The sequence below is a fragment of the Artemia franciscana genome, chromosome 2 (assembly GCF_032884065.1).
Source record: "Artemia franciscana chromosome 2, ASM3288406v1, whole genome shotgun sequence".
Taxonomy (NCBI): Eukaryota; Metazoa; Arthropoda; class Branchiopoda; order Anostraca; family Artemiidae; genus Artemia; species Artemia franciscana.
The window spans coordinates 13,260,730-13,280,788 of NC_088864.1; the positions used below are offsets into that span (position 1 = coordinate 13,260,730).

At 33.9% G+C, this 20,059-nt stretch overlaps 1 protein-coding gene across 2 annotated transcripts in view; it reads right to left on the reverse strand.

Annotated features, from left to right (window-relative positions):
- The window catches only part of LOC136037540 (serine-protein kinase ATM-like), a gene marked incomplete at its 3' end in the record, with an annotated part of 119,954 nt that overhangs the window by 19,124 nt on the left and 80,771 nt on the right, over nucleotides 1-20,059 (reverse strand). For both annotated transcript variants that reach the window (XM_065720263.1, XM_065720266.1), the window contains 2 exon segments: nucleotides 5,204-5,335; nucleotides 10,898-11,121. In XM_065720263.1, coding sequence (XP_065576335.1) covers nucleotides 5,204-5,335; nucleotides 10,898-11,121 — 356 coding nt within the window.

Here is a 20,059-nt window from a genome sequence, read left to right on the forward strand (position 1 = left end):
CTCTGGTATATTATGCACCGTTTTTATCTCTATAGGTGTGCCATTAGGGAGCAGCCCATCTACAGATGCAGCAAGATACTGATACTGTGGATGCACACTGAGTCCTATTTGATCTCCCTTTACGACTTTTAAGTTGAATTTGTTTTCATATGCTTCTAGTGCCACTACTTCTAAATCTAAGCCCTTTTTCATTAGGGCAGAGCAGAATCTAGGTCCCAAGTTTCGAATTTGCTTAACAATTGGGGCAACTCTGGTGCTGTTTTTTCTGGTTGCAATTCTGTGGAAGTAACTACTAGTTATTCTCTTAGATCTTTCTTCAACCCAAGTGTCATTTTTGGATTGGCCCTTGGTACTGTTGAACAAACAGCTTATACTGGCAAAATCCAATTTTAAATTCTCGTCAGTATATTTTTGTATGGCCAAATTCATTTCATCAGAAGTCATGTCTGGCTTATTGCAATTTGGTCCATAGTCACGATTACCAAAGTTATAGTTTCTATTTTTTAACTTAGCAACGTGTTTTCCTCCAAGAGCACTATAATAACTGGTCAAATTACGTTTAGATATTACACGGAGTTTAGCCGTTTTATTACAATATTTTTTTGTTACGCTAGAAGGACTAAGCCCAAAAATATTTTTCCAAGCTAATTGATGCCATTTTGGACCTGAATTATAAGCAAGACTTGCTCCATGAACTCTTGCATGATATGAACCTCGTTTAGACCGGCTTATTTGCTTTCCTCCGATGAATTTAGCAACAACTGACATGTAGCTTTCAGCTAAGTTTGTAGTTGCGTCATTTCGAAGCTGCTCTGCTTTTCGACACACAATATCGACCTCTGTCATAACATCTTCAAACACGTGCAGGGGAAAATTATTCCACCGATCTTCTATTTTACTATTCACGGTCAATTCAGCAATCTTAGGACATCCAGAATCACATTTTGTGTGTTTTCCGAAAACATGGTACGGACCTCTTTTTAACAAGATTTTCAATTCTTCTGCTGTTCCATTATTTTCAGAATTTATTTTTATCGCACCCCTTAAATTTTTTGTCAGTTGCTGGATAATTCCTCGGGGAAGACATTTTGTGTACAAACCTTTTTTATTTTTGCACAAATTATATAGATGGGCTGTATAGTTTTTTGTGACGTGATTTGCACATTCATGTTTCCGTATGTTGGAACCGTAGGAAACACTTTGTTTTAGCTTATAAAAAACACTGGAATCACCGTCACCGATAAACTCTAAAAACTGTAATCCGTGCATCTCCTCACTGGAACGAAAGCCTTCAACTAGAATATCTGTTTCCATGCTCCTTGAATTTCCGTTATAATTCAGAAAGCAGAAATGATCTTTGGGAATTACTTTGGCGTTTGCAGAAGAAAAACATATATAACAGTATTTATTTTTTATGCCAACATATAACAGTTTTTTCGTAAATGCATCTATGATAACTGCAACACATCCTTTGGCCGAATAATCGTGTCCTTTGCTACGCTTATTCCAGCCTCCATCACATATCACTTTTGTCCAGTATGAGTCCTCCTTATACCTATCATCATGAATGGCTGATTTTAAGGCCTCTCGTCCATTTTCTAGCAAAATTTCCGATAAACTATTCATCCAAGCATTACCAAGCTGCCTTTCAATACGGGAATAAACTATTCGTGACATTGGTTTCACTCCAAGCACCCCGAAGAATTCACACAGTGTAGAATACCCTCCTCCACTACCCATGGCTCCCCAAACAGCCTTCGAATTCAAGCAGCCTTTAAGACTTGATTTTTTTTCGGAAAAAGCAACCTGTGTCTGGTCCGTAAAACTTGAAAGATATTCTTTTACGCTTGTTGCTGGACATTCTGGTTCACCTTTAATCCTCTTTTCCCAGTTACACTTATTACACTTAACTTTCAGTTCAGTTTTCAGGCCTTTCTTTTCTAATTGCTTTATAATCAATTTTCCGTGATCGCAACTGATTTTGTGTCTGAATGCTGAAATTACTTCAGCAAGGAAATACCTTAGATTCACAATGCAGTTTCCATCTGGAATTCCAGATAAGTCTATCTCAGTATTCGTATCGGGGCAATCAACACCGTAAGAACCACTACCGTTTCCCAATTTATTTGAATCGTCTATGAGAGGATTTGCTGAAAATTCTTCTGAAATTTTCGATCCATTTGACAAATTATCTTTATCTTGTTCTCCAAGCAGCACCTTTCTAAAAAAAATGAAAAGAACCATAGAAAAACAAAACAGCGACCCGGCTCAATAGTAAACGAAAGTCTAAAAAACGAAATTTTGATACTAATAAATACGTCAAAAGAATCGGATTTTAATTAAATTTAGTCCTACCCATCAAAAGATAAGAGCCTGAGAAAATTTGTCTTATTTTGGAAAAAAGGGGGAAACACGCCCTAAAAGTCATAGAATTGTTTTGCCAGAAGACTGATCAAGGGTGCGTGTTTATTTGTTTTTTGTTTTCTTTTTCCCAGGGGTGATTGTATCGACCCATTGGTCCTAGGGTGTCGCAAGAGGGCTCATTTTAATGAAAATGAAAAGTTCCAGTGCCCTTTTTAAGCGACCAAAAATTGGAGGGCACCTAGGCCCCCTCCCACTTTCATTTTTTTTCTCAAAGTCAACAGATCAAAATTTTGAGATAGCCATTTTCTTAAGCATAGTCAAAAAACATAATAAGATGTCTTTGGGGACGACTTACTCCCCCATAGTTCCCGGGGGAGGGGCTACAAGTTATAAACTTTGATCAGTGTTTACCTTGACCTGATGCCCACTTAATTGGACAATCTGTCTTGGCTTTTTCTACAATTGGCCATGACTCGACTTTTCCCACAACTATTCCTTTTAATTAAAAGTCAACGGTTGAGGGGTTTTGGCTGAGGGGGGGGGGGGGTAGAGGGGAGGGAGCTACGTTGAAGGATCTTTACTTAGAGGAATTTGTCACGGGGGAAAAGAAATTCAATGAAGGGGCATAGGATTTTCTAGCATTATTAAAAAAAACACTGAAAAAATAATAATGAAGAAGTTTTTCAACTGAAAGTAAGGAGCAGCATTAAAACATAAAACGAACAGAAATTATTACGCATATGAGGGGTTCATCTCCTCCTAAATACCTCGCTCTTTCCGTTAAAGTAATTTCAACTATATATTCTACGGACTTGGTGATTCTAGGGTCATTCTTAAAGAACCGGGAGAAAATTTAAACTTTAGTGTAAAGAGCGAGGTATTGACGAAAGGGCAAACCCCCTCATATATGTAATACAAATATACAAAGTTCTAGGTGCTTTTATAAGTTACCAAAAATTGGAGGGCAACTAGACCTCCTCCCCCACCCCATTTTCTTCAAAATCGTCAGAACGAAAATATGAGAAAGCCATTTAGACAAAAAAAGATATGCAAATTTCGTTGTGCGGTTAGCCAAATCAAAACATGCATTAATTTAAAAACGTTCAGAAATTACATAAAAAAAACAGTTTTTTTTAACTTCAAGTAAGGAGCGTCATTAAAAATTAAAACGAACAGAAATTATTCCGTATATGAAAGGGGTAGTCCCCTCCTCAACGCCTCGCTCTTTACGCTAAAGTTTCTTATTGTTTTAAAAAGTATAGTTGTGAGAAAGAGTCAAACTTTAGCGTAGAGAGCGGGACATTGAGGGACTACCCCCTTTAATAAACGGAATAATTTTTGTTCGTTTTAATGTCGCTCCTTACATGCAGTTAAAAAAAAACTTTTTTTTTTTTATTTAATGGACAAGAGGGAATGAAACTTGTATATGTAATTTTTACTTACCGGTATTTTAAATTCAGCCACCTTTTGTTGATAATTTTCTTCCTCATATCTCAAATGTCTTATTGACTTCAGTTGACAAGTCAACTAATCAGAGACACAATGCCTTGGAGGCGTAATGCCTAAAATTGGATAAGAATCCCGCCTTTTTTTCTATTGGCTGATGAACAACGCTATTAAGCCGGAAACAGGGGTAAAATAAGTAAAAAGTAAGCACATTTTGAAATTGTATTTTTCTGATTTTGCTTTCAAACTATTTATGATAGACATCAGAAATTTTCTGTAATGGTTGTAGATTATAAAATCTACATATGATCCAAAATTCTACCCTCTGGAGCCAACTTCATACCTTCTAGCAAGAAAAATGTTGAAAATTAAAAATAATTTTTTGCACCGTTAAAAATAAAAATATAACAATTCTGCAACCAACATTTTTTTTTAAATACTGGCAGGATGAACTAAAAAAAAAATCTACTGTCATTTCCCATCCACTAAATTTTTATTCACCAAACTAAAATAACTTGATTTCTTTTTTTGCACAATAGGTAAAGCATATACAGAAAAAGTGAAACCAACATTTTTTTCCTTTTTAACTCGAGAGTCATCAAAAAAAAAATCAGTTCAAAATCACCAAAATCGCAGAAGTTATTCATGATTTTCTATCATAGGAGAAATAGCATTGGACACAAATTAAGACCATTAGCCTTAACAAGTTTGATTACCTTTTAAAATACCAACGACAACAAAATAAAATAATTTTTGTTCCTGGAACCATCTTAGGTCCATTCACACCAGAAAACAGTGATTTTCTAAGATTTTTTTTTGTTTCTTTTCAAAATTAAAAAGTTTTTAGGGCAGTAATATATTTTCGTCAGCGTTGCCAAGTTGAATCGCAAATATTAATAAACAAAACTAATTACTTAAATATCGTCCTTGAAAATTCAATACTAACAACCTGCATATTTCCGAAGACAACTACACTTTCAAAAGGAAAGCTACAACTTCTTAAGCTCTTTGGTAACATACGCTTTTAGCTTGTTTTCCACTGATACAGAAAACTATATAACTGAATATGGTCATTTTCTTCGAAAATAGAAGTTCTGATTTTTTAGCATATGGTGGTAATTTTTATGGTTTATGGTGCTAATATGGTGCTAGATTTTTTAGTATATGGTTGTGAAAGCTTCCATGTAACCAATTCAAACAATCAGATTCCGTTTTCACTGTTCTTTGTACTATACAGAAGGCAGTGTTTGAGAAGCAATTATTTACCCAATTATGTCTTTGGATTAAAGCCTAGTGAAATAAAACTCTGATCTTGGTAAAGAAACTCGGATGAGCGAGATCCCAACTCCCGTCAGCCTTCAACACTTGAAATTGGGAATATTTAGGAGCTTACTTTTTCCATGGCTTGGCTTTGTGCCAAGTCTTTTGGATAGTATAGAGGATGAGCACTTTGGAGCCAATCTCCCATCATTTGGGTGTTGTTTACCCACTCAATAACTCCAGATTGAGACGAGAGAGGAACAACCTACAAAACAAATAAATAAGCAGAAATATCTTAACAGAATTTTATGAAAATGGAAGAGGAACTTGAAATTAGAAGCTTAGAATCTATGATATATAGCCCATAAAAGATAAACAGATAAGCTATGGAATTAAAAGTATATAAATAGTGCTTAATGAAAAAGATATGTGAATATATAAATAGAAATATATGATATACAAACCCACAAAAGATACAAACAATTAGAATTTTATAGACAGAATCTTATGAAACTGATTTACAAGTTTAAAAGTAGTAACCTATGAAATATAGCCCACAAAGGAAAAAAACAGAAGTAAGAGAAGTATGGTAATGGAGTTTTTAGAAATAAAAGTTTTAGTTACAAGTTTAGAAAAAGAAACTTCTGAAACAGAGCCCGCCAAAGAAACAAATAAGCAGAAAAATTAGAATTTTATAAAATCAAATTATAAGAGACAAAGTTTAAATTAGAAGTTTAGAAATATAAAATACAGATTATAAAGGAAACAAACTGATAATCTGAAGAATTATAGGAATGTAAATGGAATTCTATGAAATAGAAATAGAAGTTTATCAACAGACATTGTGGAACACAGTCTACAAAAGAAACAAATAAATTAGCAGAAGTGGCTGAAGTAAGTAAATGGAGTTGTAGGTAACAGAAATAGAACGTAAAGTGAAAAAATGAAAATATTAATTATGATTAACAGGCCACAAGGAAAAAGACCCAACTAGGCAGAAAAGTAAAATTGTATAATCGGGATGTAATGAAAAATAAAGAAAAAATGTATTTTCCCAACCGCGGCGCAACAAAAGATTAGCTGAAGACGACCCAAGGGAGTTTAGAGCATATTTTCGGTTTTATATAATTTGCCCTGGGTTTATAGTCTCATGTGAAATACATGCTCAAAGACTTACATATGAGCTTCTGAATTATTAGACCAAAAAAACACAAGAAAAATGGCACCAAAATGTGACATCTCTAAAAAATAAAAAAAAATATAAAAGGCTTGGAGCCCTGTGAATACAATTAATGGGAAAAATTAAAGCAATTAGACCTTCCTTTAAATTTGGGAAATAGAAGTTCAAATGATCCATAATTTGGAAAATTTGGCAAATAAATATCCCGTTCTGAAGCAAGCACCAGGCATGATTTTTTGTGCTTCGTTTGACTTTTGAATTGAGGAGTCTCCAAATTTCACCAAGTGTAGCAACATAAATATCAATATCAGTCAGCATTATTATTACTAGCATTACGTATAACAATATTTTCCACGAAACCCTTAGATGGCACTGATTTTTCTTAATAAAATTTCTCTAGATTTAATCTAGTATCTCAATACCAATATTATCACTACTTTTAAGAAGGCATCACTACTACCTTGAAGAAGGTTCATTAGAATGACAGGAATGATAGAATGTGGAATGATCCACCTTTTTGTCATTTACTTGATAATGAAAGATCTAGGGAAATCTAAGTTTAATACGATCTTCAACGGTTTGTCACATAGTCCTTCAATAGCTTCTGACTAATCAAAAAGGACAGCCATAGCAAAAAGTCAGTTTTTAGCATGTATAACACCAGTTTCCAACTTTTGGAGTTTCCGAACTTCACCAAGTGTAGCAACACATGGTGAAAACGGATCGATCTAACTAACTACTATTGCTAGCAACGTCTAAGACAGTCATTTTTCACAAAACTCAAATACAACGTTGATTCTTTTTAAGGATTTTATCACATATTTGGCCCAGATCCAAGATTCCCAACGTTGGGCGTAGGTCCTCCCGGTGGGCCATGGCAATATTTTGGTGGGTCATGGGCGGGGAATGACGTGCAACCTTCGGCTGACAATACTCAGGAGCTTTAATTTAAATATATATATATATATATATATATATATATATATATATATATATATATATATATATATATATATATATATATATATATCTTCTATATATATAAAAATAAGTTGTCTGTCTGTCTGTGGATCAGGTGACGTCATGTTTCTGTGTCGGCTGACGTCATGTTTTCGACTGAGGAAATTACAGACCGGGACATCGGGACACAAATGACGACCGGGACACCGGCACATAGGGAATATAAATGACGACCAGGACACAAGGAATGTTCGATTAGCAATCACCATCAACAAAGCACCGGGACACAAATGACGACCGGGACACAGGGAGTATAAATGACGACCAGGATGTAAGTAAAAAAAAATTAAAAACTAAAAAAAAGGTGAAAACTACAAAAAAACTAAAAAGAAAAAAACTAAAAACTAATAAAAAACTAAAAAAGCTAAAAAGCTAAAAAAAACTAAAAAATAAAATAAAATGATAAAGGAAAAAAAAATGAAAAATAAAGGAGAAAAACAAAACTAAAAAAAAGAAAAAAAAACTAAAAAAAGGTAAAAAACTAAAACCTAAAAAAAGACCAATTCAAAAACGAATGTATATACAGATCGGGACACAAATGACGACCGGGACACCGGGACATGACGACCGGGACACAGGGACACAACTACAACAGGGACGCCGGGGGGCTCAGGGGGATATATAAATGACGATGGCGACACAGGGAATCGTCGATTAGCAATCACCATCAACAAAGCTCAAGGGCAATCATAAGAATCATGAGGTATAGATCTGAATACGGATTGTTTTCCCATGGACCATTATATGTTTTCATGTTCAAGAGTCGTTAAACCTGACATTCTATTTATATGCACAGACAATGGGACAGCAAAGAATGTTGTATATTCGCAAGTTTTACTTTATATTCGCAAGTTTATATATATATATATATATATATATATATATATATATATATATATATATATATATATATATATATATTCACAGGTGGGACATAGGGACACAACTACAATGGCGCGTAACTAATATGGCGCGTAACGACTTACGCGCGCGGGGGGACTTGGGGGGGCGCGAAGCACCCCCATCAACTAGGTGTTGGGGTGGCGCGAAGCGCCACCCCAACAGCTAGTATATATATATATATATATCTATATATATAAAAATAAGTTGTCTGTGTGTGGATCTGTGGATGGATCAGGTGACGTCACCTGAAAAAACTGGATCAGGTGACGTCAAAACTGAAAAAACTAAAAAAAGGCAAAAACTACAAAAAAAACTAAAAACTAATAAAAAAAATAAAAAAGCTAAAAAACTAAAAAAACTAAAAAAAGGCAAAAACTACAAAAAAAACTAAAAACTAATAAAAAAGCTAAAAAACTAAAAAAACTAAAAAAAGGCAAAAACTACAAAAAAAAACTAAAAACTAATAAAAAAAATAAAAAAGCTAAAAAACTAAAAAAACTAAAAAAAGGTAAAAAACTAAAAAAACTAAAAACTAAAAAAAACTAAAAAAAAGGAAAAAACTGAAAAATAAGCTAAAATAAAGGTAAAAACCAATAAAAAACTAAAAAAAAAAACTGAAAAAACTAAAAAAAGGCAAAAACTACAAAAAAAACTAAAAACTAATAAAAAAAGTAAAAAAGCTAAAAAACTAAAAAAACTAAAAAAACTAAAAAAAGGTAAAAAACTAAAAAAAATAAAAAATAAAAAAAAACTAAAAAAAAGGAAAAAACTGAAAAATAAGCTAAAATAAAGGTAAAAACCAATAAAAAACTAAAAAGAAAAAAAGGAAAAAACTAAAAAAAATTTTCATCTAAAAAACTAAAAAAAACTAAAAAAGGTAAAAACTAAAAGAACTAAAAAAGAAAAAAATAAATGACGACACTCAAAGAGAAAGCGACCAGGACAAAAGGAATGTTCGATTAGCAATCAACAAAGCACCGGGACACAGGGAGTATAAATGAAAAAAGCTAAAAAACTAAAAAAACTAAAAAAAGGCAAAAACTACAAAAAAAAACTAAAAACTAATAAAAAAAATAAAAAAGCTAAAAAACTAAAAAAACTAAAAAAACTAAAAAAAGGTAAAAAACTAAAAAAACCAAAAACTAAAAAAAACTAAAAAAAAAGGAAAAAACTGAAAAATAAGCTAAAATAAAGGTAAAAACCAATAAAAAACTAAAAAAAAAACTGAAAAAACCTAAAAAAAGGCAAAAACTACAAAAAAAACTAAAAACTAATAAAAAAAAGTAAAAAAGCTAAAAAACTAAAAAAACTAGAAAAACTAAAAAAAGGTAAAAAACTAAAAAAAATAAAAAATAAAAAAAAATAAAAAAAAGGAAAAAACTGAAAAATAAGCTAAAATAAAGGTAAAAACCAATAAAAAACTAAAAAGAAAAAAAAGAAAAAACTAAAAAAAATTTTCATCTAAAAAACTAAAAAAAACTAAAAAAGGTAAAAACTAAAAGAACTAAAAAAGAAAAAAATAAATGACGACACTCAAAGAGAAAGCGACCAGGACAAAAGGAATGTTCGATTAGCAATCAACAAAGCACCGGGACACAGGGAGTATAAATGACGACCAGAACATAAGTAAAAAAAAAAAACTAACAAAACTAAAAAGAAGGTAAAAACTACAAAAAAACTAAAAAGAAAAAAAAACTAAAAACTAATAAAAAAACTAAAAAATCTAAAAATCTAAATAAACTAAAAAAGAAAAAAAAAAGGAAAAAAATAAAGGAGAAAAACAAAACTAAAAAACGAATGTATATACAGACCGGGACACCGGGATACAAATGACGACCGGGACACAGGGAATATAAATGACGACCGGGACACAGGGACACAACTACAACAGGGACACCGGGGGAAACAGGGGGATATAAATGACGACCGGGACACCGGGACAGGGAATGGTCGATTAGCAATCACCATCAACAAAGCTCAAGGGCAATCATTAGAATCATGAGGTATAGATCTGAATACAGATTGTTTTCCCATGGACCATTATATGTTGCATGTTCAAGAGTCGGTAAACCTGACAATCTATTTATATGCAAAGACAATGGGACAGCAAAGAATGTTGTATATTCGCAAGTTTTACGTAGTTAAAACCATATATATATATATATATATATATATATATATATATCTATCTATCTATATTCACAGGTGGGACATAGGGACACAACTACAATGGCGCGTAACTATTTTGGCGCGTAACGACTTACGCGCGCGGGGGGGGCTTGGGGGGGCGCGAAGCGCCCCCACCAACTAGGTGTTGGGGTGGCGCGAAGCGCCACCCCAACAGCTAGTATATATATATATGTGAATGAGGTCACATCATTATACATTTAAAGACCAAAAAAGATGCACCAAAGAATTGTAATGGTGTCATACAATTATGGAAGGTGTTGTATTCAAACAATATTTTTCAATTAGCAAAAAATATGCCCCCACCCCTCCCAAAAAAAACAAAACAAAACAAAAACAGATTAATCGCCTTATAAGCTAAAAATTTAAATATCATGAGGGGGTACCAGGATTTTAGGAATGCCAAGATGGGGCATGTCCCCATGGGAGCCTCTGGTCAAGAATGCTGACTGATGTATTATAAATTAATGCTTTTACTAGCACCATCTATAATCTTATTTCTTCTAAAAAGCAAAACATAGTGTTGAATTTTCTTACTTTATATGTACGGATTTTAAGTCGCCTTTCTCTTGCCTCTCTGTTTTGCTCCAGGCAGGAGTTGACGAAAGTAAAAACCTGCTCCATAACTGCATCCTGTCTCGTATCATCATTGCCTTTCAGTAGCTCATAGCGTCGTTTCCCCTCTGTATCAATAACTTCTAGTCGTTTGGGAGCATTCATACCGCCAACATTGTCAATACGCGAGGAGTAGCTGTTTATTCCTGATATAAGAAAACACATTTTTAAAATCAGGAAATCATTTAAGAATAAAACTTTTTTCTAACATTGGAGCCAAGAACGCACAAGGGAATTTATTACGGGGGAGGTAGCAAGCTTCTAAATATAAAAGGAAAATTAGAACATTTTTTAAGTTTAGTAGGGGCAAGCAGTCAAAGCCCCCGTGCCCGATTCAATATGAACGGGGTTTCTATAAAACCTTTCTATAAAAGAAAATCGCATTTAAAAAGCGGTAAAAGAATTATAATAAAAATCTTACAGACAAACGAACAAAATAGATATTTACTGACGAAAAACATTAAATAATTCAACTAACTGTCAAATAATAATTTCATAATTGATAGGGAATAGAATTACTAAGTAACGTAATAAACAATAATAAAGAACATAACTAATACATGAATATCTTTCTCTAGTGCATCAAAATTTTTCACTGTTATGCTGATTGGTCAAATAAGTTTTCTTTCCACCTTCATCCTTCTTGTGTTCTGCAGATTTCAGCTATGTGGATTTTAGGTCGTGTCCACACCAGTGTCTCAGTCAGAAAATCATATGAAAACGTCAGAGTGGTACCAGTGTTTGATTTCTTCTCTTACTAGTACTTTGTGCACCGTGTTTGCACAAAGTTTGCAAAAAGCCAAGACAGATAGTCTGAGCAAGAGGCTAAGCTGGAATACGCCTTTTTCAGGATTGTAAAAAAAATGATGTTATTTCCACTTGTTGATAGATTGTCTATCATCCATCCATCCTAGGTCAGAACTAAGGTAAATAGTCATAGAGCTAAAGGATAATAAAAATTTTTGGGTTGACTCATGACGGTTTGTTTTCCATTAAAATCAAGTTGCCATCAATCCATGGCCAATTGGAGAAAAAGCCAAGACAGATAGTCTGAGTGAGAGGCAAAGCTGGCAGAAGCCTTTTTCAGGATTGTATGAAAATGATGTCATTTTCACTTGTTGATAGATAGTCTATCGTCCATCCATCCTAGGTCAGAACTAAGGTAGATGACCATAGAATTAAGGGATGAGCAAGATTTTTGAGTTGACTCATAACGATTTGTTTTGAAATAAAATCAAGTTGCCATCAAGCCATGGCCAATTGGAGAAAAAGCCAAGACAGATAGTCTGAGTTAGAGGCAAAGCTGGCAGAAGCATTTTTCAGGATTGTATGAAAATGATGTCATTTTCACTTGTTGATAGATAGTCTGTCCTCCATCCATCCTAGGTCAGAACTAAGGTAGATGATCATAGAATTAAGGGATGAGCGAGATTTTTGAGTTGACTCATTGTAACATCCTCCTGCTTGCTATGTTGTGCATATGCTTTAGCTTATGTTTTGCTACGCTACGCTTGTGCTTATATTATGCTTTACTTTGCAGATTGTTGTAACCAGGGTTTCTAATATACTGCTTAACAATTGACGAGACGGAAATTTCTACACTCATAACGATTTGTTTTGAAATAAAATCAAGTTGCCATCAAGCCATGGCTAATTGGAGAAAAAGCCAAGACAGATAGTCTGAGTGAGAGGCAAAGCTGACAGAAGCCTTTTCCTGGATTGAATGAAAACGATGTCATTTTCACAAGTTGATAGTTTGTCTATCTTTAACCCATCCTAGAGTAAAACTAAGGTGGGTAGTCATAGAACTAAAAAATAATCAAGATTTAAGGTTGACTCATGACGGTTTGTTTGGTTTGTTTTCTTACAAGCAAAGCAAAGCTAATGCATCGGACTATGAATAGTCACCTAGGAACTTATTTTAACATTATGTTTCAACTAGGAAATCCGGTCCGTAATTTTTCAACTGCACCAGCTCAAAATTTCCAAACACCTATTACTTCGTCGACGTAACCTACTTTTTCTTCTCGGTAAAAGGGACAGAATTGTTGGTTAGATGTACCCAATGCTATTAAAGACACTAAAGAGTTATCTGAGCTTACGATTCGAGGTAAAGAACTTTTTTTTACTATTTATGGCTAAAGGGATTACTCTCTGGCCAAAATGGAATAAGTTTTTTTTTATTTAAGTGGTTAATTATTAATAAATACGGTTATGATGCTGGAAGATGAGATGGTTATGACTCATTTTAAAGGTAATGGTCATGTCTACTTGCGTTTTATAAACTTGTCTTGATAACACCAGAGTAAAGTGCCATATAGAGCCAAAATAACAATTTTTGATATAACTAATGTTAATTTAATTTGAGTTCGAGATAAACAGAAGCCAGAACATGTACCCAGGGTATAAAAATAGTGTATCTGCAATCTCTTAGGAACAATTGGGGGGCCTAAGTTAGAACCTTTATGGAGTCTTGGAAGGGCAAGAGGAATTTGAATAGCATATTTAGGGAAAGGAATAAGTGTCCTAAAACATTTCTGTCTCCTAAATATAGGTTCGCCCAAAAAGGAGCCAATCAGTTTTTCTTGAAAGCTTGGTACTTTTAGTTGGAAATTAGTGAGCCAAAAGGACCCTATGCTCACAAAAAAAAAGAAAAATAAAAGTAACCTTTTCTACCTTGACTTTAAATGGGCCAAAGGGACCGAAAGTCATTTTCCAAAAATCTTGAAAAAAATCATTTCGACCAAGAATGGGCTAAAACTTATTTCTTCTGATCAGCTATAAGTCATAATACTTTTATTCGGCCCAGTTACGGGCAAAGCTGGTTACTTGTTACTTCTAACCAGTTACTTTCAAAAATTCAACTTGGAATCTTACAGCGTTAAGAAATAACAACCGTAATAACATTTTGACTAATGAATTCACATGTTCTGAATTGGAAAATCAAATAAAAAAACAAGTTTTTTTAAATGAAAGTAAGGAGCGACATTAAAACTTAAAACGAACAAAAATTACTCCGTATATGAAAGGGGCTTTTCCACCTCAACGCCTCACTCTTTACACTAAAGTTTGACTCTTTCTCTTAACCCTACTTCTTAAAACAGTAAAAAACTGTAGCGTAAAAAGCTTAAATTCTGTCCCAATTCCTTAAGAATGACTCTTGAATCACAAAGGCCGTAGAATAAATAGTTAAAATCACTAAAAATACTTTAGCGTAAAGAGAGAGGTATGACGAGGAGGTAAACCACTCATATGCGTAATAATTTCAGCTGTTTTAAGTTTTAATGCTGCTCCTCACTTTCAGTAGAAAAAAAACTTTTCATATTTATTTTTTCATTGTTTTTTTTAAATAAATGCTAAAAAATCCTGCGCCCCCTTCATTGAAAATCTCTTCCCAATTGAGAAGTTTTTACATGGAAAGATCCTCCCACGTAACCCCTCCCCCACCTCAACACTCCCTCCCAAACCAAAAAATCCCCCTGAAAACGTCCGCACACTTCCCAGTAACACAGGTCTAAGTTTGTAACTTGCAACCCCTCCCACGGGGACTGCGGGGGAGTAAGTCGTCCCCAAAGATATAGTTATTAGGTTTTTCGACTATGGTGAATAAAATGGCTATCTCAGAATGTTGATCTGATGACATTGGGGAAAAATGAGCGTGGGAGGGGGCCTAGGTGCCCTCCAATTTTTTGGTCACTTAAAAAGGGCACTAGAACTTTCAATTTCCGTTAGAATGAACCCTCTCGCGATATTCTAGGACCACTGGGTCGATACGATCCCCCCAGGGGAAAAAACAAAAAAACAAACAAAAAAAAAAACAAATAAACACGCATCTGTGATTTGTCTTCTGGCAAAAAATGCGAAATTCCACATTTTTGTAGATAGGAGCTTGAAACTTCTACATAAGGTTCTCTGATACGCTGAATCTGATGGTGTGATTTTCGTTAAGATTGTATGACTTTTAGGGGTTGTTTTTTCTAAAATTAGGCAAATTTTCTCAGGCTCGTAACTTTTGATAAGTAAGACTAATCTTGATGAAAGTTATATATTTAAAATCAGCATTAAAATGCGATTTTTTATGTAACTATTGGTATCAAAATTCCATTTTTTAGAGTTTCGGTTACTATTGAGCCGGGTCGCTCCTTACTACAGTTCGTTACCACGAACTGTTTGATTTGCAGGAACTTCAGAAACTCATATCCCAGGGGTAGAAAACATGAAATTAGGCGATATACAATTTATCTACTCAGCAGAAGGGATGGAATGTATAGGCATGCAGTAGGAATCAAGATGAATAAGGCAGCTAGCTAAGTCTCGTTAACTTGAGAAAGTGGTAGTAGTAGAATGGTAATTGCTCATTCATGAATGAAAAGTGCAGGGTGTCAGTCATAGTAGCATATGCTCCAACAGAACCGACTGATGGAGATAGTAGTGATTCGGATGAATCTTACTTGAAATTAGAGGAACAAATAGACTGGATCCCAACCATAAATATGGTATTTTCATTGGAGTATTTTAATGTTCTGATAGTATCCTAGCCTAGGCAAATTCGGTGTATGAGAAGAAAACAGTACTGGCTACAGACTTTGGTACTTGTGCAATATTCAGAACACACTCAATAAGTGAAGTTAGGTTCTTTCGTGAAAAAAACTACGATGCAGGTACATTTTAATTAAGTATTTTATATATAGAGGTGGTTAGGTTCGGTTAAGTTAGGTATTTGATACAATGCACAACAACCACCCATCCCCCCCCCCTAATGTGCATATATAAAGCCCAAAATTTGATAAAACTAATGAAATAAAACAAAATACGATGCAAATATGATACTTTATTAGGAAAATTGTAAAATTACAACTTAGAATTGTATACCCAGAACGCAGAAATGTCGTTAAGAATTGCGTTAAAAGGAAATCTTTCTTCTGCCTTTACTGCCGCCCGCCACATGTACTCTACTAAGTATGATTGTAAATGATGGCGGGATGTACCTCGGTGCCGTTTATTACGCCACTTTACGGAACCCCTCATTCTCTCTACTTTTTGTTAGAGGCACCGGTTTCTGGGGTCGACAAAAGCCTATTGCTACACTTCCAAAAATGTTGCTTCTCGTATGAGTATACAGTCATGTTGTGTCCATTGACGCACTGTTTTGTTGTGGGCAACAACCCCTTATCCTGGAAAAATATAATTGCCTCTTTTCAGTCTCTGGCAAATCCCTAATCTTCATTTCAAAATCCATGTTCATACGCTATCTTCTATCACTATGCGTAGCAAACTAAATTGAGTTTTGTATTTGTGGCTATGAAACCGGATTCTCTCAGCAAAATTCTTGAGTGTGTTCTGAATTGAATTAAATCAATTGAATAATGAACAAGTACCAAATATTTCATTAAAATATGCCTGCATCGTAGTTTGTTTCACGAAAGAACATAACTTCACATATTAAGTGTGTTCTGAATAATACACAAATACCCAGACCTTTTGTAATTTTGTAGGTATAACAATCTAGTTATAACCAATACGGAGTTTGGTCATAAAATGGCCTACAAGTTGACATAGTATTCATGTGATGTTAAGACAGCAAACCTTATTGATTATTTTATAGTGAACCAAAGACTGGCAGGATTAATACAAGGTATTATGGTGTATAGGAGTGTTGTTATTGATGTAAAAAGAAAATATCACCATCTAGTAGTGTCTAGGGTTAATTTAAAGCAAAAATTTCGGAAGGGTAACTACATCCCGGGAAGTTATTATGTTGGTAGACTACAGGATGAGAATTTGAGAAGAACTTTCCAGGAATAGTTTGAATACTAAACTTGAGAGTTTAAAATTTGACAACATGGAAGATGGTTGAAATAACTTTCGGATGGGTTATTGGGTTTTCATTGGGTTACTTTAACGTTCTGATGGTATCCTAGCCTAGGTAAATTTGGTGTAGGAAAGGAAAATAGCTGCGGTTATACACTGCAGTAATTTTGTAGTTATTGCAATCTAGTTATGACAGAGAATATTGTCATAAAATAAATCGTAAGTTAACATGATATTAGCATGAAGGCAAAACTCTTATTCATTATGTGATTGTATATCAAAGACTGGCATGATCCATACAACATAATAAGGTACATAAGTGAGCTAATTGATGTTAAAAGCAAAGATAACCATCTAGCACTGACTAAAGTTAGTGTGAAGCTAAAACAAAACTATAAATTATATTAAACAAGTTAAAATACATTAAATTATAAACAATCAGTCTATTAGTTCTCTCAAGTAAGCTTATTATAAGCTTATTATAAGATTATTAGTGATTAATTTTTTGTAGATGTTTTGACAAGTAAAAAACAAACTTTTCAAAATATACATTGTTTTTAATAAAACGCAAATAACACTCAAGCTGATTGAGGATCTAACTCTTGATCCTCAAAAGTTTGAGGAGGGGTTAGCACCAATATTATTTGTATAGCTTGAATGAGCTTGTGATATTTTTTTTTTGCGTTATTGTTGAAGTTATCGCAAATGACGCTCTGGCCATTAGAAATTTTAAGGGGGCGGTAGTGCTACTCTTATGCGTGTGGATTTTATTCATTTTAAACTTGATTTGATTACTAATTTTAGTTCATGTTCCGTTTTTGGATTGAATATAGATATCAAATAAAGATAAAAGATGCTGCTATGGATGAACAGATCTCATCTTATTGAAAGAACAATAATTATATACATATATATTTGGTACCTGTATGATATACACCCTACCTAATAATCTTACAATATATTTTTCTGACGCTCAATCCTAATGAAATACACCAAAGTAAGATAAAAATATAATTCTTTGGAAACAAATTTGGACTGTATATTTGCATTTTAAGGGGGGGGGGGAGTATAGCGAGTCTCCATGCCTAATATGTTAGGTACAATTATTCTGCATGTTATGTAGCAAGATTTTTTTTTTAACTTTACACTGTCCAAATACCTTACCCCCAACCTGACCCCAAATGTGCAAATGTATAGCCCAAATTATATGTTTTCCATCTATTCTGTCAGTTCTCTTTGTCTTGTCTCACGCTAAGCTGAAAGAAACTACCGGAAAAATACGGTTCTATAATGCGTCAATGAATGAACAACTTAATGCGGTAAGGCATATATCCCACAATTACCATAAATTTCTTTTATCTATCTGTGAATCTTTCCCATAAACGGCGCTATAGTTTTTTCTGAAATTTGATATTCTATCATTTTCTGATGGAAAAAAAAGGATCTTGATAGGTTATGACTCTGGGAAAATTTGTTCAGGGCCTTAATTTTGGGAAAACTTTTTTCATATAAATGACGTCACAAATACTTCGATAGTTTAGAAAAATTTGTTGGTATAAATATTTAAAAGGTTTACCAAATTAAGTAAATATGAATTAAAAGTTATTTAGCGAAAAATATTAAAAAAAAGACTATCTTTTGTTTCACCGTGCGAAACTTAGAAAACCAGGTACTGAATCCTAAAAGAACAGAAATCAAACAGTTCGTGGTAACGAACTGTAGGGGCGACCTGGCTCAATAGTGACCAAAACTACAAAAAAATAGAATTTCGACACCAATAGTTACATCAAAAGAATCGCATTTTAATGCTGATTTAAATATATAAGTTTCATCAAGTTTAGTCTTACCTATCAAAAGTAACGATCCTGAGAAAACTTGCCTTATTTTACAAAAAATAGGGGGAAACACGCCCTGAAAGTCATACGAAGGAGGCACAAAAGCACAAAAGAGTTGAAGGAGAATCAACCCATCAGATTCACCGTATCAGAGAACCCTAATGTAGAAGTTTCAATCTCCTATCTACAAAAATGTGGAATTTCGCATTTTTTGCTAGAAGACAGATCACGGTTACGTGTTAATTTGTTGTTTTTTTTTGTTGCTTTTTTCCCCCAGGGGTAATCGTATCGATTCAGTGGTCCTAGAATGTCACGAGAGGGCTTATTCTAACGGAAATTAGAAGTTCTAGTGCCCTTTTTAAGTGACCAAAAAAATCAGAGGGCACCTAGGCCCCCTCCCACACTCATTTTTCCCCAAAGTCTCCGGATCAAAATTCTGAGATAGCCACTTTATGCACCATAGTCGAAAAACCTAATAACTAAATCTTTGGGGACGACTTACTCTCCCACAGTCCCAGTAGGAGGGGCTACAAATTACAAACTTTGACATATAGTAATGGTTATTGGGAAGTGTACAGACGCTTTCAGGGGGATTTTTTTTGGTTTTGCGGGGTGGGGGAGAAGTTGAGAAGGGGGGGTGGTTACGTGGTAGGATATTTCCATGGAGGAATTTGTCATGAGAGAAGAGAATTTCAATGAAGGGGGCGCAGAATTTTCTAGCATTATCGAAAAAAAAAAACAATGAAAAAATAAATATGAAAAGTTTTTTCAACTGAAAGTAAGGACCAGCATTAAAACTTCAAAGGAACAGAAATTATTACACATATGAGGGTTTCACCTCCTCGTAATATCTCGCTCTTTACGCTAAAATATTTTAATAATTTCAACTATTTGTTCTACGGCCTTTGTGATTCGGGGGTTATTCTTAAGGAATTGGGACAAAATTTAAGCTTTAGTGTAAAAAGTGAGGTATTGACGAAGGGGCGAACCCCCTCATACACGTAATAAAAACATACGAATATAGAAGTTCATTACGTACGTTAATTCGTAAGTTTCGTATATTTTTTGACGTTTGTAAAAATTTAAGTTCTAGTTGCCTTTTAAAGTAATCAAAAAATTGGAGGGCAACTAGGCCTCCTCCCCCGCTCCTTTTTTCTCGAAATCTTCCGGTTAAAACTATGAGAAAGCTATTTAGCCAAAAAAATTAATATGCAAATTTCATTTTAATTATTTATGTGCGGAGAGCCAAAATCAAACCATACATTAATTCAAAAACGTTCAGAAATTACATAAAATTTTTTTTTTTTTTTAACTGAAAGTAAGGAGCGACATTAAAACTTAAAACGAACAGAAATTACTCCGTATATGAAAGGGGCTTTTCCCCTAAGTAAAGTTTTTTACTGTTTTAAAAAATAGAGTCAAGAGAGATAGTCAAACT